The 21,934-nt window shown below is 34.9% G+C and overlaps 2 protein-coding genes across 2 annotated transcripts; both read right to left on the reverse strand.

Moving 5' to 3' along the window:
* Nucleotides 1-6,100: 6,100 nt before the first annotated feature.
* On the reverse strand, nt 6,101-9,665 carry LOC144452763 (uncharacterized). Its single transcript, XM_078143913.1, has 3 exons — nt 8,886-9,665; nt 8,142-8,248; nt 6,101-7,459 (listed from the first exon to the last, which is right to left on the reverse strand). Exons 1-3 carry the CDS (start codon nt 9,136-9,138, stop codon nt 6,101-6,103), a joined length of 1,719 nt encoding a protein of 572 aa, XP_078000039.1. The 5' UTR covers nt 9,139-9,665.
* Nucleotides 9,666-9,767: 102 nt separating this feature from the next.
* On the reverse strand, nt 9,768-21,232 carry LOC144452837 (43 kDa receptor-associated protein of the synapse-like). The gene is made up of 6 exons (XM_078144015.1): nt 20,501-21,232; nt 16,253-16,351; nt 14,406-14,528; nt 12,700-12,753; nt 11,991-12,190; nt 9,768-10,459 (listed from the first exon to the last, which is right to left on the reverse strand). The coding sequence occupies exons 1-6, from the start codon at nt 21,179-21,181 to the stop codon at nt 10,381-10,383; spliced, it is 1,236 nt and encodes a 411-aa protein (XP_078000141.1). The 5' UTR covers nt 21,182-21,232; the 3' UTR covers nt 9,768-10,380.
* Between the last annotated feature and the right edge of the window lie 702 nt (nt 21,233-21,934).

Genomic DNA, 21,934 nt, shown 5'->3' on the forward strand with positions numbered 1-21,934 from the left:
ACATGTAATTTAGAGTGGTTTTTGAAAAATTAAAATAAATATTTCTGAAAAAATTAATAAAAAATTAATAAAAACTGCCATACTTTCGTTATAAACTTAAATTCAATATTTCTTACAACACCCAACACTTTAATTAATGCATTAATAATGATAGGTCAACTGTAGAGGGCAGTATTCATCGCTAAAATTGATTTAAAGTCGATTTCTTCACAAAGGTCAAAAAACGCGAAATTGGAGCCGTTTGGACTGCAAAAACGACTTATTGCGTAATAGTTGAAAAATGCGACTTTTTGGTGTTTAACCGATAATAACGTGTCCTCGACCAAACCAAATCATCTCTTTTACGTTTCATAATATCAAACATGTAATTTAGAGTGATTTTTGAAAAATTAAAATAAATATTTCTGAAAAAATTAATACAAAAATTAATAAAAACTGCCATACTTTCGTTATTAACTTAAATTCAATATTTCTTACAACACCCAACACTTTAATTAATGCATTAATAATGATAGGTCAACTGTAGAGGGCAGTATTCATCGCTAAAGTTGATTTAAAGTCGATTTCTTCACAAAGGTCAAAAAACGCGAAATTGGAGCCGTTTGGACTGCAAAAACGACTTATTGCGTAATAGTTGAAAAATGCGACTTTTTGGTGTTTAACCGATAATAACGTGTCCTCGACCAAACCAAATCATCTCTTTTACGTTTCATAATATCAAACATGTAATTTAGAGTGATTTTTGAAAAATTAAAATAAATATTTCTGAAAAAATTAATACAAAAATTAATAAAAACTGCCATACTTTCGTTATTAACTTAAATTCAATATTTCTTACAACACCCAACACTTTAATTAATGCATTAATAATGATAGGTCAACTGTAGAGGGCAGTATTCATCGCTAAAATTGATTTAAAGTCGATTTCTTCACAAAGGTCAAAAAACGCGAAATTGGAGCCGTTTGGACTGCAAAAACGACTTATTGCGTAATAGTTGAAAAATGCGACTTTTTGGTGTTTAACCGAGAATAACGTGTCCTCGACCAAACCAAATCATCTCTTTTACGTTTCATAATATCAAACATGTAATTTAGAGTGATTTTTGAAAAATTAAAATAAATATTTCTGAAAATATTAATACAAAAATTAATAAAAACTGCCATACTTTCGTTATGAACTTAAATTCAATATTTCTTACAACACCCAACACTTTAATTAATGCATTAATAATGATAGGTCAACTGTAGAGGGCAGTATTCATCGCTAAAGTTGATTTAAAGTCGATTTCTTCACAAAGGTCAAAAAACGCGAAATTGGAGCCGTTTGGACTGCAAAAACGACTTATTGCGTAATAGTTGAAAAATGCGACTTTTTGGTGTTTAACCGATAATAACGTGTCCTCGACCAAACCAAATCATCTCTTTTACGTTTCATAATATCAAACATGTAATTTAGAGTGATTTTTGAAAAATTAAAATAAATATTTCTGAAAAAATTAATACAAAAATTAATAAAAACTGCCATACTTTCGTTATTAACTTAAATTCAATATTTCTTACAACACCCAACACTTTAATTAATGCATTAATAATGATAGGTCAACTGTAGAGGGCAGTATTCATCGCTAAAATTGATTTAAAGTCGATTTCTTCACAAAGGTCAAAAAACGCGAAATTGGAGCCGTTTGGACTGCAAAAACGACTTATTGCGTAATAGTTGAAAAATGCGACTTTTTGGTGTTTAACCGAGAATAACGTGTCCTCGACCAAACCAAATCATCTCTTTTACGTTTCATAATATCAAACATGTAATTTAGAGTGGTTTTTGAAAAATTAAAATAAATATTTCTGAAAAAATTAATACAAAAATTAATAAAAACTGCCATACTTTCGTTATTAACTTAAATTCAATATTTCTTACAACACGCAATATTTTAATTAATGCATTCATAATGATAGGTCAACTGTAGAGGGCAGTATGCATCGCCGAAAGTCGATTTCTTCACAAAGGTCAGTAAACGCGAAATTGGGGCCGTTTGGACTGCAAAAACGCATTATTACGTAATAGTTGAAAAATGTTAGTTTCCCGATGTTTCTTATAATTTCTGGCTATAATGTTATTATTATCGTCCTGGATATTTGGTGACAGAGTAAAGAGAATAATAGATCGTGAAAGTTTGGGTGTATGCAAGATACTCTCATTTTTATATCCAACTGTTTGAAATTCATGTGAAATTCATGTTTATAAAAATCGGTCCCCATTTTTCATCTTGTCAACGTTCACAAGACATGTAATAAGAAGACCCTAATATCTCTGGTGTTTGCACTTACCTTTGGAGTGGGTTGCTATCAACTCTTCTCACGTGTAGTAGATTATTACTAAGGGATCTTAGACGTCCACATTGGAGCAGTGATATGTAATACACACATGCATATCATATGATAAAAATAATGTTAGTTTTTATATAGTGCTTTCACACTCTGTGCTCAAAGCGTTTACAATTATTACCCCTGGCACGGATCTATAACGGCACAACGGCCTTTTATACTTCTTCAACTCCCTGGGGAGCATGAGTACATGAATACACACAACCTCACACTAAAGGAGAGACACGAACACATAGACACTCGCGTACTCGTACTCAATACCATACTCACATTACACATATTTACATTAACAAACATGTACTTAAATCATGCTCAGTTTGAAGAAAGTCTGCCACATGACTCAGTGTAAGGGATCATTTTCAAACTTTGTAAAAATAATGTTATCAGCCACTCATATTTCATTTCAGCAAAAATTTCACAAATTAGTTTTTATTACAGTGTCAATTTGGTTTAAACAGCCAGGTTCTAGAAACCTCTCATTTTTAGTGTCATAAAATTTCAATAAAACACAAAAAATAACAAATTCAATAAGTACATACGAATGTCAACTTTTTTTAGAATGTCTACTTTTAAAGATCAGAGAATCATGAAGTGGTTAAACATATGTATTGACAAAAAGTAACAAAAACATTGTTTAAAGTGGCACAAGCTGAGTTTATGAATATTTTACTCAAGTGAATATTCTTACAAAAACTAATCTTGTATGATATTGATTTCATCGTATACGTTCTACGACATGGCACTTGTCTTCTGCCATTGTTAAAACAATTGTTTGTATAGTAGAGATTTCCTGACTATTTTTTATACGTATGATAAATTACGTCATCAGATCATTTTTGGGATCATATCTCTAGCTACCAGGTTGATGAGTTCAGTCAATTCAAAGTAGTGGTTAAGTATACTTCAAATTAGAATACTGCTAATGCCGTTTCAATATGGCGTAGAAAAACCGTATAAACTCAACTTATGCCCCTTTAAGCTTGTTTGTTTTTTTGAATTCCACTAGGCTAAGCACTACTTATACTTATATATGGATAATATTCTACTATAAATGGAAGCCAAGAATCCACAACATGACAGAGCCCATGGGTAGTGACGTATGTATGCCTCATTGATGCAGTCATGTGATAGTGACGTCATTGGATATTAGTTTAAGTAGACCAATTTCGCCGAAAATGAAAGTTCTTAAATGGGCCGCCGCAAGCAGAAACACCCCTGATGCAAAAAAAATTCAATTTTGAGGTTTTCACATTTTGTGAAAGAGGGAATGCTGAACTTTTCAGAAATATACTACTTTGTCAAACCGATGCTTAGAAAGGGCTTAAAATAGCCTTTGAAGTAACCTTTGACCTCGGGTAATTTGCATAACAATAGTAAACAGAATTACAGCACACACACACTATTTAGTCCTTTTCTTGTATGGACTAGAAAATCCCCACATATTTTATAGGGGCTGCTATTAAAGTTTTTGATCTTGTTATCAGGATAAGTTTCATAGAATAGACAATAATGATTGGGATATTCTATTATTTAGTAGGGGGTTGGGGGGTAAGGAACACTCAACAGGCTAGTTGTTTGATAATGACAATGTAGTTGTAATTTTATTGACATTCAGCAGTAGATATAAAGTCACATCATCACATTTATGATGAAATATGCACTTTAGCCTTGAACAAAGATAACTGCTTTCATGACAGCAATGTTGCACAACCAACACTCACGTCAGAAACAGAGCATCTGCTATATAATTAAAATGCACAGCAAGTACATTGTACATGTATATTTCATATGTAACAAAGTGTGCTCTCAAAACAACCTCTTACTGATGAGATACCAACACACTTCATATCATTATATAGACTTTAATCTACCTTTATACACAAAAGAAATACTCACTAACAAAATTATATAAATATACTAAGAACAGATAATGTAGACACCAGACTACCTTTGTATATATAGTAATACACACTGGCCAGATTCTATTCACTATAGATATTGTAGACTTCAAGCGTATATTTATACACAATAGAAATACTCATTAACCACAATCTATATATACTAGATACTGTAGACATAAGTCTACATTTGTACACAATAGAAATACTCACTGACATGAATCTATTGATATAGATATTGTAGACATAAGTCTACATTTGTACACAATAGAAATACTCACTGACCTGAATCTATTCATTATAGATACTGTAGACATAAGTCTACATTTGTACACAATAGAAATACTCACTGACCTGAATCTATTGATATAGATATTGTAGACATAAGTCTACATTTGTACACAATAGAAATACTCACTGACCTGAATCTATTGATATAGATATTGTAGACATAAGTCTACATTTGTACACAATAGAAATACTCACTGACCTGAATCTATTGATATAGATATTGTAGACATAAGTCTACATTTGTACACAATAGAAATACTCACTGACCTGAATCTATTGATATAGATATTGTAGACATAAGTCTACATTTGTACACAATAGAAATACTCACTGACCTGAATCTATTGATATAGATATTGTAGACATAAGTCTACATTTGTACACAATAGAAATACTCACTGACCTGAATCTATTGATATAGATATTGTAGACATAAGTCTACATTTGTACACAATAGAAATACTCACTGACCTGAATCTATTGATATAGATATTGTAGACATAAGTCTACATTTGTACACAATAGAAATACTCACTGACCTGAATCTATTGATATAGATATTGTAGACATAAGTCTACATTTGTACACAATAGAAATACTCACTGACCTGAATCTATTGATATAGATATTGTAGACATAAGTCTACATTTGTACACAATAGAAATACTCACTGACCTGAATCTATTGATATAGATATTGTAGACATAAGTCTACATTTGTACACAATAGAAATACTCACTGACCTGAATCTATTGATATAGATATTGTAGACATAAGTCTACATTTGTACACAATAGAAATACTCACTGACCTGAATCTATTGATATAGATATTGTAGACATAAGTCTACATTTGTACACAATAGAAATACTCACTGACCTGAATCTATTGATATAGATATTGTAGACATAAGTCTACATTTGTACACAATAGAAATACTCACTGACCTGAATCTATTGATATAGATATTGTAGACATAAGTCTACATTTGTACACAATAGAAATACTCACTGACCTGAATCTATTGATATAGATATTGTAGACATAAGTCTACATTTGTACACAATAGAAATACTCACTGACCTGAATCTATTGATATAGATACTGTAGACATAAGTCTACATTTGTACACAATAGAAATACTCACTGACCTGAATCTATTGATATAGATATTGTAGACATAAGTCTACATTTGTACACAATAGAAATACTCACTGGCCAGACTATTACTCTGCATTTCAGTCTACACTTGTACACATAGAAATACTGACCAGATTGTATTTACATATTGTAGACTTCCATCTATGTTTGTGCTACAAATAGAAATATACACTTTTCTAAATTATTGATTTTTTTTAGGTTTCAAATCTATTTGTGTATTGAAAATACTCAGAGCTTGAAGACTTCAAATTTTCATTAAGTGTAAAACATGCCTAGTTTGCTATTATGAGCTGCAACAAAGATTAAGACATAATATGGATACAATAATTTAGATACAGACTTGTTCAGTGTGTATTTCTATTTTATTCCTCCAGCTGTGTAGCTGTAATGGGGAAGAAACTACCCCTGTATGGTTCCCTTACATACCGCAATACTTTGGTCTGCAGATCATGGTATCGCTGTCTGGAGAGTCCACCAGCTGGCAACACTGGTGGTAAACTCTCATCAGTTGGTGGCCAAGTGACCCCCCTTTTTACTAAATACACACGCTCCTCAGGATCAGAGATTGATTTCTTTACATACACAGCACCAGGGTCATCTTTAGTAAATCTAAAGTGATGATATGCACTGATACCTCTGAGACACTTCATATACTTTTTAAAGAACTCATCCCATTCTCTCCACTGATAATTTGATTCATTCTGACCATCATTAGTTGTAGTTTGAGATGTATAAGGCCTAGAAGAGTTGACCTTTGAACTCTTATTTACAACATCACATAGTTGTACCATAGTATCTACATCACTCCTCCTGTAAAACTGACGTATCTTACCAAAGGCAGAGTCACATATACATTTAGTATGACCAACTTCCATAAAATGGTATTGGATATCTTCATGCATCCCTTTACTACAACGATAAATAAAATAATGTATGACACTTTTGTTCTTATTTTGACCTGAACAGTTGTCTGCATGAAATGAAGCAGATTTCTCACCAAGGCCAAAATTTGAAAGAAAATCATCAATCATACTAATAACATTATTTGGTCCATGACACTTCTTATTATCTGGCTGTATGGTCTGTGACTCATCAAATAAATAATTCATTTGAAGTTTACATGCTTCATTATGAATTCCAAAACAATTTACCTTCATTGGATTTAGAAAATAAAGTGGTCCTACTTGACGTGACTGATGGGGTAAAAGAAAGCTCTGTGCAAAATCAAAAGTATAATGTACTTTAAATAAATCATTACTACAAAGATTATGTTGACCTGGAACAATTGATTCTCTAAATGGTTCATACTCTGCTGTTGCTAACTTTATCAACTCGTTACAATATTCTCTTTCTGACTGAGCACTCAATATGTGTTGACTAAATTCAGTTGATGCAGTCAATTTATCGGTTTCACTAGTAGCATACTGTATACGTTGTCGAAAGCCCTCACATTTTGGACAAACATCTGTTCTTGGTTCCATACGCTTGATATGTGGCACACAACTATGCCAAATGTTACGGAAAGTTGTCTCACCAACAGCAACAAGTGGAGGCTCACTTTGATGACAACTCTCTTTGTACTTGGCATACACCTCAGCCTTTGTGTCACTGGAAGGTAGGTATATAGGTGGACAATCATCCCTCCCCCTAGGAGCTGCTGGCATGGGAAGCCCTTTTTCATCTGCATACCTTATCAGGAATTGTACAACATCTTGGATGACCTATAAAGATCAACAAACAATACATAGTGTGTTAGTCATAAGAAGGAAGACCTCAATCAAATCTACCTCATTATAGTAGCTGCAAAGTTTTAAGTGGCTTTATGGATGAGTAATATCATGTAGGTATTTTGGATTTTAATAAATAAAGTAACTATGGTTTTCTATTTGAAAAACAATGTGAAATAACAGTCAGTCTTTGTAACTCACCAATTGCATAAAACTAGGAAAATATCACACAATTTTTCATACTTTTATTTTTAGTGTTTTGTAATTATTGAGTTATACACATAGATTTGACCTATACTTTTTCACATTGTTGTTGTCAGGGAGAAAAATACATTTAAGTTTAATTATTAATCCAAATAAGTGCCCTACTTCACTTATCTCATGCATTGAATTGTCCTTTAAAATAAGTCATATTTTAATATTTACAACAGTGTTTACTTCTGAAGTGAGTATATGCATGTACTTTGCAATGACAATATTTTTAATTGTGTTTGGATCTCAATGCTAATCCTTGGCAGTAGAGTATTAGCAATAATAATATCATGAACTTTTCACCGTGTTATCACATTACATTACACAAATACGGTTTATTTCCAGAATGTAAATAACATCATTCTGTGAATGCACTCGCCAGCTTTACAATTCAAATACACAACTATCAAAATGTCAAATTTACCTCAAATGTGTATGCATTAACAGGTTTTCTACCCTTTAGACCATGTTGCCTTGGTACAACTCCATTTTCTCTGAAATGTTTCTTTAGATTCTTTAATGTAGTTTCTCCTACAAAAAAATAATACATGATTTAGAAATTCGAATCACAGGTAACATCTTTAAAATTAACAATTATTACAAATTCGAAGATTACACAATGATTTGTAAAAGTAGAAATCAATGAAAACATTCAAAGGATAATAAAGTATATAAACTTTGAGAAAATATTTCTAGTTTATGAATGATGTATACATTTTTGAGTTGTGCACAAAAAAATCAATAGACAAATAAAAAACAATCTCAGGTCAAAATATTCAATTTCTATATTTGAAATACGCTTTATCATAAGTGTCAATACTTTTTCAAATACAAATTTAAAAATTGAACGTAAATGTAATTGAAAATTAACTCAAACAACAGACAGTCATGCTATCAACACGAATTCACAAGAAGCTGACTAGTAGTGGCAATGTTACCTTCAGTGCTTCACGATGTTATTATGATAGTGATTGAGTTTGAGGTCACAATTGTTTACATTGCAATTGCCGGCCGTAAGTCATTATGTGACCTTCATTATTATCAAAGTAAACACACCACTCCCAAGATGTAGACTCAAATTACGTACTCTAATACATGATGTACCATGTACACTTCTAGTTTGGAATGATAACTACAAGAAGTTGAGAAATGTTACACAAATACTTACCAACATAATGACAGTACCGCCAGACTTTTTCACACACTCTCATGCCGTCAAACTGATACATGAATCGCTGGCACTCACGTTTCCCCCCTCTGACTGGCTCCTTGGTGTATTTGCTATGGTCTAGCTTGGCTAGGATGAGGATATCTCGCTGATCCTTGGTGAACTCGGCCATGTTAAGACGATGATTGAAGACCACATCGACATTCAAGTTTGCAAAACAACCGTCTCGGCACCCGCATCCTTTCCGAAACATCCGGATAACAGAAACACGATCGAGGTCTTCATTTGGCCCGGTGTTTATAGGCTCTGTGTCGGAATCTCCGATAGACTGCTGGTCACTGTACAATCTGGCCAAATTACTCGCCTGAGCTTCATCGTCGTCTTCACTGTGGTCTTCGTCATCGTCGGATACAATCTCAAGTTTACTTCCGAAGCTGATGTGAGCAGGCTTGATTGAGAGTTGGCGATATCAGCCTCGTAATCATCGGGACAGTACACGGATGAAATTTCATCGTCTCTATCCTGTAAAAGCTGGACTATGTCTGCATCAAGGCCGAGATCAATGGGAATGTCAGACATACCGACGTAATATACAGAAGTTGGCCGTTCTAATGACATAAAATAACTTATAAATGTCGACACTACTTTTGGGACGCGTCAATCGTCACCTACGTCGCTGTACTGAATGAACGCAAACGTAAATTTTGTTTACATGATGATTGCGCGGGAACTGTAACAAGTTTGTTTTCTCAAAAAAACACAATTCCGTGTGTGAATGGATACATACAAAATTAAACTATATATTTAGGGTAATAAATAAAGTTATTTTATTCAAATGAGATAGGTAATTACGAAGAAATTGACACCTTTATACGCTTTAAATACAAGGCGGGCGATTTCAAGCTTTGTTATCACAGTGGAAATTGATACGTTATCTTTAGATACAAATTACCAACAATGTTGCAATATTGCATCAGGGGTGTTTCTGCTTGCGGCGGCCCAAATTATCCTAACATTTTGGGGTTCGTCAGATGCAATGTTGAGAATAGAGCATGCGCAACACTGTCATTGAAATGTTTTTTTTTCTCTCTCTTAAAATAAACGCATAAAGTAGAGAAATAAGGTGAATATAAGCCTGGGAATGAACCCCCTCCCCATGCAAATAAGAGGAGGGGGTTGCGATAAGTCATATATTCATCACAAGTCTGATTAAAATGTTCTGGAAAAAAAGTTCAAAGTTCAAAAAGTTTAAGTTGAAAGTTCAAATTTCCATAACTGTAAAATCCTCCTATTTAATTGATGGTTTGTTTAGCAAGGTAATAATTCTGTCTTTGTAGCTCATTGGCAGAGCAGAAATAAGCGTCAAGTTCATAAGTCAATCTGTTCTTAAAGTTTAACATATGTACTGATAAATATCTATGTATTTCGACGATAGAAAGTGCTTCAGCACATGGTAGGGTGGTAATCAATGTTCGATGTCAGTTCTTCTCAATTATTACACAAATACAGGCTTGACGAGGGTTCTTCTGCAATCAGGACATCCTTTCGAAACACAGGAATATGATTCAAGGCAGCTGTAAAAAAAGGAGAATAAGGAGAAAGGAGAAGAGAGAGAGAGAGAGAGAGAGAGAGAGAGAGAGAGAGAGAGAGAGAGAGAGAGAGAGAGAGAGAGAGAGAGAGAGAGAGAGAGAGAGAGAGAGAGAGAGAGAGAGAGGGAGAGGGAGAGAGAGAGAGAGAGAGAGAGAGAGAGAGAGGGGGGGGAGAGAGAGAGGGAGAGAGAGCGAGAGAGAGAGAGACAGAGAGAGAGAGAGAGAGAGAGAGAGAGAGAGAGAGAGAGAGAGAGAGAGAGAGAGAGAGAGAGAGAGAGAGAGAGTGAGAGAGAGAGAGAGAGAGTTTGAGAGTTTATTTTCATTACTACAGTTATAATAAACACAATGTACATTCTGGCCATTGTTCAGACAGTAGCATTAGGGATATTTGTCGGTCACATTTTGTTCATATAGATATAATTATAGCCCTCGTGCATAAATAATACCAATATTAAAATACAAATTCCAAAAAATCAATAAATATTTTTCCCAAGATGTAAACGATCATTAGGAATACTATAACGGTAATACTGTCTCATTATGATTGATCTTTCCAGTCATCAGTGAAAAAGTGCAAAGTTGAAGAATGGCTTTTATGTATGATTTGTTGTAGCCTTGTTATTAGGTTTGATATAACAAGTTATGACGTCACCATGAAGTCTGTAACCTCATACCGACCTACGTGATGGTATGCAAATACGTAGACCTCGGTTTCAATCACTCGTGTATGCACGTCTTGTCTGTCAACTACATTCCATAAAAATCTTTATCTGCAAGTCATTCTCAATTTAAACCTACTCTATTCAAAGCTTGGAGACATCACTGAGTGCCATCTGGTAGGCGAGGAATGTGTAATCAGTTATATATAAACGTCAGTATTAGGAGACGGTCATTTTAAAGTGACGGGGGGGGGGTTATTTTGCATCGGGTTTCTGAAACTGACCATCCCTCTCCTCTCGGCCCCTAGCTCCAAAGTGAACTCCCAATAAAGACCCTATTGTTTAAAATGACCCCGCCAACATCAATTGCATATTTTGGCATAGTAGTGATATTTGTGAACTTACATGATGTAGGTACAATAACACTATTTAATTGTAATCGAATATTGTAATTTACGAACAGCAATTACTTATGGTATAATTTTTCTCTTCTCTCCCAATCCATGAAACGTGTATATTAATTCTGAGGTTATCTCATCAACATAGCAAACATTTGCCCTCTCATTACATGTAATTGATATAACACTCGTCTACATAAATTTAGCAACCGTGGTATAATACACTGCAGTATGAAAAGTAACAGAAATGAACAAAATCTTAACTGTCTGTGAAATGTATTCTTGTTAAATTCGGAAATAACTTTTATGGTTTCGGTTAATACATTCATATGAAACCAATACCACAATTTAAATTCAGAACAAGTTTTTATTTTGAGGATGGCAAACTGGACAGTTCAGCAACTTCTGAGTCACTGATATCTAATCTAAGATTGTAGAAACGTTAGAACATCAACTTACTGTGCATGAAATAAATGCCAACACTGCAGGGGTTCAAGTTCAGCCTGTTTTTCAGCAATACTTTGATTACAAACACCACAAGTTAATCCAAGATCATGAATTCCTTGTTTGTACACTCTGTTGTATTTCTTGCCTTCCTCGTATTGGCTAAGTGTGTTATACAGTTGCTCCAATTGCCATTGTACTCGCAACGCTAGCATCTGAAAGAACAATAGATAAAAAGAACAATAGATAGAATGATGTATAGATAAATAGAATGATAGATAGAATGATTGATAGATAGCTAGATAGATAGTTTGATGGATAGAATAGCATTTACGTCAAACAATAAATTTCAACATTTTAATTTTGTCTTCCTTTTGAAAGAGAAGATGGACGCGACACTTGAGTTAGAAGACCGGTTTTTTGAACTAGAAGACCGACACTTGAACTAGAAGACCGACACTTGAATTAGAAGACCGGTTTGTCGTCATCGGCCACGGTATGTATGTACAATGTTTATACTAAACTGAGTTATAGTTTAAAACAAGATTCTTTTTTTAAAGGGTGAATCTACTGCAGTTATAAACTGAAAACACAACAACAACAACAACAACAACAACAACAACAACAACGACGACGACGACGACAACAACAACAACAACAACAACAACAATAATAATAATAATAATAATAATAATAACAACACCAACAACATTAAATGACTTACTCTATTGCCGATAGTTTCTGAAAGATCCAATGCCTTCTCATTGTATTCCAGCGCCTGGGAAGACAAAATTAAAATGTTGAAATTTATGGTTTGACATAAATGTTCAACTAATGATATATACCTTAGGGAAATATTCACACAGCATGGAAGACTTGGAGATTTGCTGTGACAATAGAAAGATTATGTGCCTGACAATGTGATGTGTTTCAATACACTTGTTACCTGGTCTTATTCGGGTCTGATAATGTGATGTGTTATAAAATATTTATTACCTGGCCTTATTTGGGGCTGAGAATGTGATGTGTTATAAAATACTTATTGCCTGGCCTTATTTGGGGCTGAGAATGTGATGTGGTATAAAATACTTATTGCCTGGCCCTATTTGCGGCTGAGAATGTGATGTGGTATAAAATACTTATTGCCTGGCCTTGTTTGGGGCTGAGAATGTGATGTGTTATAAAATACTTATTGCCTAGCCTTATTTGGGGCTGAGAATGTGATGTGTTATAAAATACTTATTGCCTGGCCTTGTTTGGGGCTGAGAATGTGATGTGGTATAAAATACTTATTGCCTGGCCTTGTTTGGGGCTGAGAATGTGATGTGGTATAAAATACTTATTGCCTAGCCTTGTTTGGGGCTGAGAATGTGATGTGGTATAAAATACTTATTGCCTGGCCTTATTTGGGGCTGAGAATGTGATGTGTTATAAAATACTTATTGCCTGGCCTTATTTGGGGCTGAGAATGTGATGTGTTATAAAATACTTATTGCCTAGCCTTATTTGGGGCTGAGAATGTGATGTGTTATAAAATACTTATTGCCTGGCCTTGTTTGGGGCTGAGAATGTGATGTGGTATAAAATACTTATTGCCTGGCCTTGTTTGGGGCTGAGAATGTGATGTGGTATAAAATACTTATTGCCTAGCCTTGTTTGGGGCTGAGAATGTGATGTGGTATAAAATACTTATTGCCTGGCCTTATTTGGGGCTGAGAATGTGATGTGTTATAAAATACTTATTGCCTGGCCTTATTTGGGGCTGAGAATGTGATGTGTTATAAAATACTTATTGCCTGGCCTTATTTGGGGCTGAGAATGTGATGTGGTATAAAATACTTATTGCCTGGCCTTATTTGGGGCTGAGAATGTGATGTGTTATAAAATACTTATTGCCTGGCCTTATTTGGGGCTGAGAATGTGATGTGTTATAAAATACTTATTGCCTGGCCTTATTTGGGGCTGAGAATGTGATGTGTTATAAAATACTTATTGCCTAGCCTTATTTGGGGCTGAGAATGTGATGTGTTATAAAATACTTATTGCCTGGCCTTGTTTGGGGCTGAGAATGTGATGTGGTATAAAATACTTATTGCCTGGCCTTGTTTGGGGCTGAGAATGTGATGTGGTATAAAATACTTATTGCCTAGCCTTGTTTGGGGCTGAGAATGTGATGTGGTATAAAATACTTATTGCCTGGCCTTATTTGGGGCTGAGAATGTGATGTGTTATAAAATACTTATTGCCTGGCCTTATTTGGGGCTGAGAATGTGATGTGTTATAAAATACTTATTGCCTGGCCTTATTTGGGGCTGAGAATGTGATGTGTTATAAAATACTTATTGCCTGGCCTTATTTGGGCACTACTAGACATCAGTAGTAAAATTGTATAAAAGGGAATACATTTACAAAATAATTATCACCACTCACCTGTCTATACTGTTTTCTCACCAGCATATTCTTTGCCATACCATATAATACATGGATCTGACCAACTTTATCTCCGATTTCTATCGTTATGTTCAGAGCAGCTTCGTATCGTGGCAGCGCCCTCTAGAAGGACAGAAACAAATCAAACAATGTATTGGTCGATCGATAATCAATGTATTTATATATAATATTGTACTAAGATTGTTGACACCTTGGAAGGACCAAAGTGATAATTCTTCTCCCTGACTTTGGGGCATTGAAAACAGTGAGTAGTTTAGTCAGGCCGGTAATGGTGTCGTAGATACAATAATAGTTCATTAATTTCACAAATTGAATGCATTAATCTTTATAATGAATTTTAAGGAGTCGTTCTGTTATTATATTATGGCGACTTCAAATCAATTAAAAGTTTATCGTATAGTTCTGATAGGTGCTCAAAATTTGTTATTACGATAGTAGTCCGCCCCCGCGTTTGTCACCTTAACACATCAAAGACTTGCTATGACGTCAGTATAGCCATCTTTTACAAATCAGTGTTGCTTCTAATATGAAGAAGAATTGTTAAGAGTGCCGAAATGATCACGTGATCACGAGTTTGAGTTATTATATGTGGTCCGTGGATTGTTGGTGATTGAACATGTTTAGTTTCGAATTCTTATCATTTATTTGTCTGTTTTAAAAAGGTCAACATAGAAAGAAAGAGAACGTCAAAAAGGAAATCCTTAGTTTGTCAAGAAAAAAGTACATTTATCTCAAAATAACAGGCACAGGTTACTGGGCAGGATAGTCAATTCTTGTCACTAATGAACTATGCGGATGGAGTTATACTCAAGCCAAGTTGTGCGCGTTCGTATAGAAAATATGAGATTTATTTCTGTCTTTAAATATCTATTAAAGTCACAGCAACGTTTGCCTACGACATTGGATTTGTGATACAGTACTTGAAATATGTGTCAATCCTCATGTTCCTTAAAATGGCGCAATCTGAATTTTAAGATTTTTTTTTATTAAAATAAAACTTTCACAAAACCTATAAATGTCGATGCATGTTTTCTATTCTATGACATTACATTTATCTTCTGACAATATTAGAACAGTCCATTCTATAGTAGGGATTTCCTGGCATTTTTTATACGTTAAACAAATTACGTCATCGGATAGTTTGTTCGTTAGATCTTGATACCTGGTTCGAGTCTAGTCAATTGTAGGTGATGGTTATGTATACATCAGTAAGTAGAATACTGCGGGTACTGTTCAAGCATGTTGCAAAAAATTCAGCAAAAACAACGTATAAACTCAGCTTTTGACATAATACGGTTTCAATAATAGGGAACTTGCAATCCAGACTGAGCATGCTCAGACGCAAAGGACTATGGGATTATCTGTGGTTATCGTAATACCTAATCTGTAGCTACTGATAAAATTAACCTCCCACAAAGATCAGGGTAATTATGAATTGATCATTTGTGGTTACAAACAATGTAACAATATTGTTTACAATACTAATTGATTAGTATTTGTTATCACATTTCCCATGATGCAACATTCAACATGGCGGGTTTGCAAGTTACCAATTTTAACACGTTCTTTGATTGTGACTCGTGATCAATGCCATAATAGACACATTATATTTTAAAGTGACGTCACTGATTATTATTTCTACCCTTTGGCGTCACTCAGGAAATTGTAAATTTTTTATTCTTTTTTTCTTTTAGCTCCATGTAGGTTCTGATCCAACTACCCAGTTGCGAACCAAAGACAGTAAAGACCTCGCCAGTGGTCAATTTTAATGACGATCCTGCGATTTGAGAGACTGTAAAATAACTTTGATTATAGAAATGACATACCTCGTAGTCTTGTCTGTTCCGATGAATATCAGCAAATAGACAAAGACATCTCCCTTGTACACTTCTATCACGTAGCTGCAAGGCTAGTTTCATCGCATCCTGTCAAATCAATGAGAATGGAATGACAATGAACTACTCTGATGACGATAACAATAAAGTATGGGTTAGTTTTTATCAAGTAAACACGACCAGTCCATCTACGAATAGTCCAGAGGCTACATGTGACTTTGAATTCTTCTCCACGTCGTCGTAGTTTAGAGGTTATTACGTAGATTATATGTTTACATGGAAGAAGGATTTTACAATATTGATTGACTGACACTAAAGACTTTCAAGGTGATGGAGTGGTTGGTTAATCTTTCAAGTTGATGGAGTGGTTGGTAAATGTCGTAGACATAATGCCCAAAGATGGAAAGGTGCAGAAAGTAACCATAATGGTTGTAGGAGCATTTATGCATAAGTTTAATTTATTTTAATGTTATCCCATGTAAAATTGTAACTGAAATATTTAAAAAAAAAATTGTTAGACTTAATCGTAATGTCGCACACCCTGAACAGTATTAAATCATCTGTCGGTAAATGTATTTGTGTAACTGTATACATAATATGGGTCATTAAATCCATCCACCAAATTGAGTTTTGGGTCCGCACCCAAAAATCAGCGTCCTCAATTAATCATAATTTCACCAAATTTGATCAAACTTCTGATAGATAAAATACACATCTAATTAACATATACAATGTCTAATTATTGGAATTTTAACAATTCTCAGTGAATAGCATAAACTAGACATGTAACCTGTACACCTGACGTTTAGTTTCTATTTGCTTTCCACCATGAACTGTGTAAGATGTTGTTTCGATGTTGGGAATAACTAACAACAACAACAACAACAACAACAACAACAACAACAACAACAACAACAACAACACCAACAACAACATCATCATCATCATCATCACCACCACCATCAACAACAACAACAACAACAATAATAATAACAACAACATCAACAACAACAACAACATCAACAACAACAACAACAACAACACTAATAATAAAATTTACATATTAATTATAAACAAATAAAAATTGATGTAATTCGGTCATATCATTTTCTTTGTTCTTATTAATTAAATTTAAGTCTTTAGAAAAGATGTTGACGATCGTGACACTGGTAGCTCCCTGTCCTGGGAATCAATGCACTTGACAACGTTATCAAATACTTGAGTGATCATACTGTAGAAATACATTCCTCGAAGTCGTTTTAATTATGGTACAACAGCTGTTGAGATTCTCCATATTGTTGATATCATCGGAGATTCATTGACTTGTCGTCCTAGTTGTGGTAAAATAGGACCTCCTAAAATCAGTAACGACTTTTCCCGCTTGTTCAGGAAGATTTGGCAGTAATCAGTCTGAGACCAATTTGAAAATGGAATCACCTAACTTATGTATTCATTGGAAAGCAATCCCTCCCCACCCTCGGGCCCATCCCCGGGTCCACCCCAGCCAATTCTTCTTCTTCCACTGTTTTAGCCTAGACTCTAGGTTGTAGTTCATTTACGTCTGAAATACATGTAGTGTGCATGCAAATTTGGAAAAGACGCACAGTAATAGGATTTTGACGATAATTTTGGTAGGAACGCATCCCAGGGACGCATCAGAAAGAATTTTTTTCTTAAGCCTTATAGCAAGTGAAAGTGCATTAGAAAACACCACAAACACGAATGCAAATACCCCTGACTGTACACTCCCCCTCACTCGACATGGGGTAGCTCTGGATGTATACACTTACGGGGTTTCGACACGTCTTCTCCCCTCCGAAGACGCGTAAGTGTATACATCCAGAGCTAGAGCTAGACATGGGTTTATGTTATTATAATATATGTTTACTTGAAACAGCAAATTCCGTTAAGATCACACTATGCACTGTACTATCACGAACACGTAATTCTGTCTTTACGATGATGTGTCTGTTTATAGATAAATTTATGTGTCATCGTCTAATATTCCATTGTGTTCTAATAAAATAAATCTTGTAATGAGCACGAAACCATTACACATGTTTGTTTGTTTTTGAGATCCCAACCGTTAACTAATTGTGCGTTGCCATGGTATCAAGGTCGCTATGGTATGGTATGCAAGTTGTTATAATGACGAAGACATGTACGTAGTGGTCCACTAAATTAAGTATCTCTCTAACATAGCACTAAATGTTGCAACCCGTCAGGTTTTGACAATCAAACTATTTGTGAATAAGGTTGTTGTTTTATTTATATTCAGTAAAAGCCAGGGCGTATATATATTCTACAAATATCAAAATTAACATTTGGTTATCTAGTCCACCAAAATAAATGTCTTCTCGCGTGCCTACAGAATGTCCATAAAGCTCGTAAACATCTATACAGCTGGACAGCATCATATCAGGTTCCCTCATGTGGGTTAACATTTCAACACTGTCGTGAAGTGGTGTTGGATCGATGTATGTGATAAAACCCGCGAAAACACACCAGTGCGTTTGCTTGCTCTTGGTGCGGACAAATAAAGATATGTGTTTCTGACAAAGGGGTTACCCGACCCCACCTAGTTTTTCACTGCCGTCCTAATTTTTTTTACATGTTCGACAAAAAAATAATATCGCAAAAATTGTGAAGTTTCGGAGAAATAGCGGATAGGATGCGGAATCTGACATCAATGATCAACTTAAAAAGACAATGATATAAAACTATTCTTCCAATCTGTAATGGCTGTACATCTGATAGGAAGAAATAAATTATAACACAAAGACCATTTGGAAAACAATGGAAAACCTGAACTAGACACTCATACATGAAAAAAAAAATCTACCTACCCCACCTATAAAATTGAGTGAAATCAGAAGCACACAATTTGTTATTAGGCGTAACCCAACCAACCCTAGATTAAGCCGCCGACCTTAAAACATTTTTTGTACATTTTTTGTAAAATGGTAAGACTTTATTTCTATTTCCATGTAAGAATATTTTGCTGAAGTATCTTTTGGTCATTTTTTTTAAATATCACATTCCAGAGAAACCAGGTCTGGTAATGTTGACTGTAAGCTGCATTCGTACAGTACAGTACAGTACAGTACAGTACAGTCTATATATTGTGTCTAATTTACATATCATTGTATCCATTAATTACTTCTTTTACGCCTCAGCAAATTAGAGAAATTATGCGACCAACAAATATCTTGTCTTAGGGTTGAATAAATTTCTCAAAAAATATGAAATAAACAAAATAATAACTGATTCTGCTATGTTCGAAGTATGAGTCAAAACATTCAAAATTACCATTACTTTTCCCAATCTTTCTTCGATAATACTGGCGCTGGTATAATTATGTTATTCTCCAATATTATACTTCATTCAGCCAGAAAATACTCGTGACCTAGAGTTTGTCACTACTCATCGCGACAAAGACCCCTTAGGTCACTCGTATTTTCCTTAGCTGAACAAAGAAAAATATTGGGAATAACGTCCAATTAGAGACTTCATTCAATGCAAATAGATATTTTATTAAATGATGACTTGGCGTAATGTGAACAAAGTAATAGATATATCCCGGGTTCATGTCTTCTGTACTCAGTCTACCTTCAAACTGGGTACTCAACAAGTTCTACTTCAGAAATTAATAAAGTTTTTATATGGCGAATAGATACGAGAATGGAAATATGAAAGAATTTTACAGCGATTATTAGTGATGTACTTAAAGTACGGACCACCAACATTGTTACTTTCGAAAACCAAATTAAAAAAGTAAATACATAAACAACAACAACAACAACAACAACAACAACAACAACAACAAATTGTTCCATATATACAACGAACTAGAAATTGTAAATTTTGAAGACTCGAGATTTGTTCCAGAGTTTAAAGCCAACTAACTTTGTGTGTTTTTTTCTCATAGGTGGCCTGATGGAGAGAGGGGGTTGGGGTGGCCTGATGGGGCGAAGGGGGGGGGTGATGGGGCGACGGGGGGGGGGGGTTTAATTCTTTTAAAGATTCTCCCCAATTCGCGTTCACTGGAGTTAATGATTATTTTATACCATTTCGGTTAACTTAAACTATTTGAAACAAAATTCTAATTTCATCAACAGTCCCCTTGATAGTCGACCTTCGATCTCATGAAGACAATGACAGTTAGTTCAACTGTCGTATTTTGATTCTAACACGAGCCATGGACAACATAATCATTACGACATAAATTCTAGAACTGACCTCAGTGCATTCAAGGGCGTCATTTAGCTTCTCAAGTTTTCGGTACGGAGTCGCAAGATTAAGACGAGACAACGTACGGAACTTTGTACTCCAGTCATCACCGAACTTTTGCACTAGCTCTTCGGCTCTTAAATGAAACTGAAGGGCCCGATCGTAATCTTTCAACATCGCATACAGCTCTCCAAGGCTTCCATATGTGTTACATTCCAAACTCTTGTCTTTGCTTTTCTGCGCAATCTGTAAAGTCTTGTGCAAGTATTCAAAGGCTTTCTGGAAGTCACTAAAGCCGACGTAGGCGTTACCGAGGCAGAGATAGACCTGTCCAATAACTTTGTTATCACATGGTTGACTCAGAGCATGTCTACAATACGATATCGCCTTATGATATTCACATAGCTTCTCATTACTTCTTGCCAAGTTCAAGTATGCTTCGGCACGCATGTCACTGTTATCCGCTTCATTTGCAACGTCTATCTGCTTGATAGAGAACTGCAGCATTTCCCTATACTTGCCCCAATCACAGTGAGCCCATACTAAATACCCTAAAGCGACGAATTTGTCGCGTACATCTTTAGCCTTGCTAAGGGCTCTCTTCCATTTATGTACAGCCTCATCCTGATGGTGCGCCTTATACAGTTTCAAGCCTTCCTTGATAAGGCCACGGACCATCTTCTGCCCCATAGTGTTTGTTCTTACAATAGCTATCGAAGTGTTAGGGTATGTTGTCTGTCGTAGCTTCCATCTTGTTCTGATTTGTATTGGTGGTCTGAGGCCAGTGGTAATTTGATATATCAAACATTCTAAGTAAAGGTCACGCAGTTAGGGTCACACCATGAATGAGATACATAAAACAGATCACGTTCTCATGTCAGAACTATTAAACTATGACAAGGAAAGTGATATTTTCTGTAACGATGGTTGGTTGGGGGTGAAAGATTACAGATACTACGTGCAGTTATACGACAATTCGAACCTAAATGACAATGAAGTAAACAGATTTTTGAAATGGGATCTTCCACGGCACTATGAATATGAAATAAATAGAAAGACAACCACTAAATACCAACAAATACTAGACACACTCAAACCGACAACGACAAACCAACCAACCAACCAACCAACCAACCAACCAACCAACAAACAAACAAACAAACAAACAAACAAACAAACAAACAAACGAACACAAACAAAATAAAACAAAACAAAGTAAAACAAATCAAAACAAACAAACAAACAAACAAACAAACAAACAAACAAACAAACAAAGCAAAACCACAAGAGATATGATATAGTCACATACAACGTCAGATCACTAAACTGTTTGGTGGTCAAAGATACAATTGAGTACAGTAGAACATACTTTGTTCTCTACCTATTAACTGGATGTTGGTGTTTGGGGCATACGTGTACTAGCTGTAGAGTAACGAATGGGTC

Source organism: Glandiceps talaboti, chromosome 23 (genome assembly GCF_964340395.1).
Source record: "Glandiceps talaboti chromosome 23, keGlaTala1.1, whole genome shotgun sequence".
Classification (NCBI taxonomy): domain Eukaryota; kingdom Metazoa; phylum Hemichordata; class Enteropneusta; family Spengelidae; genus Glandiceps; species Glandiceps talaboti.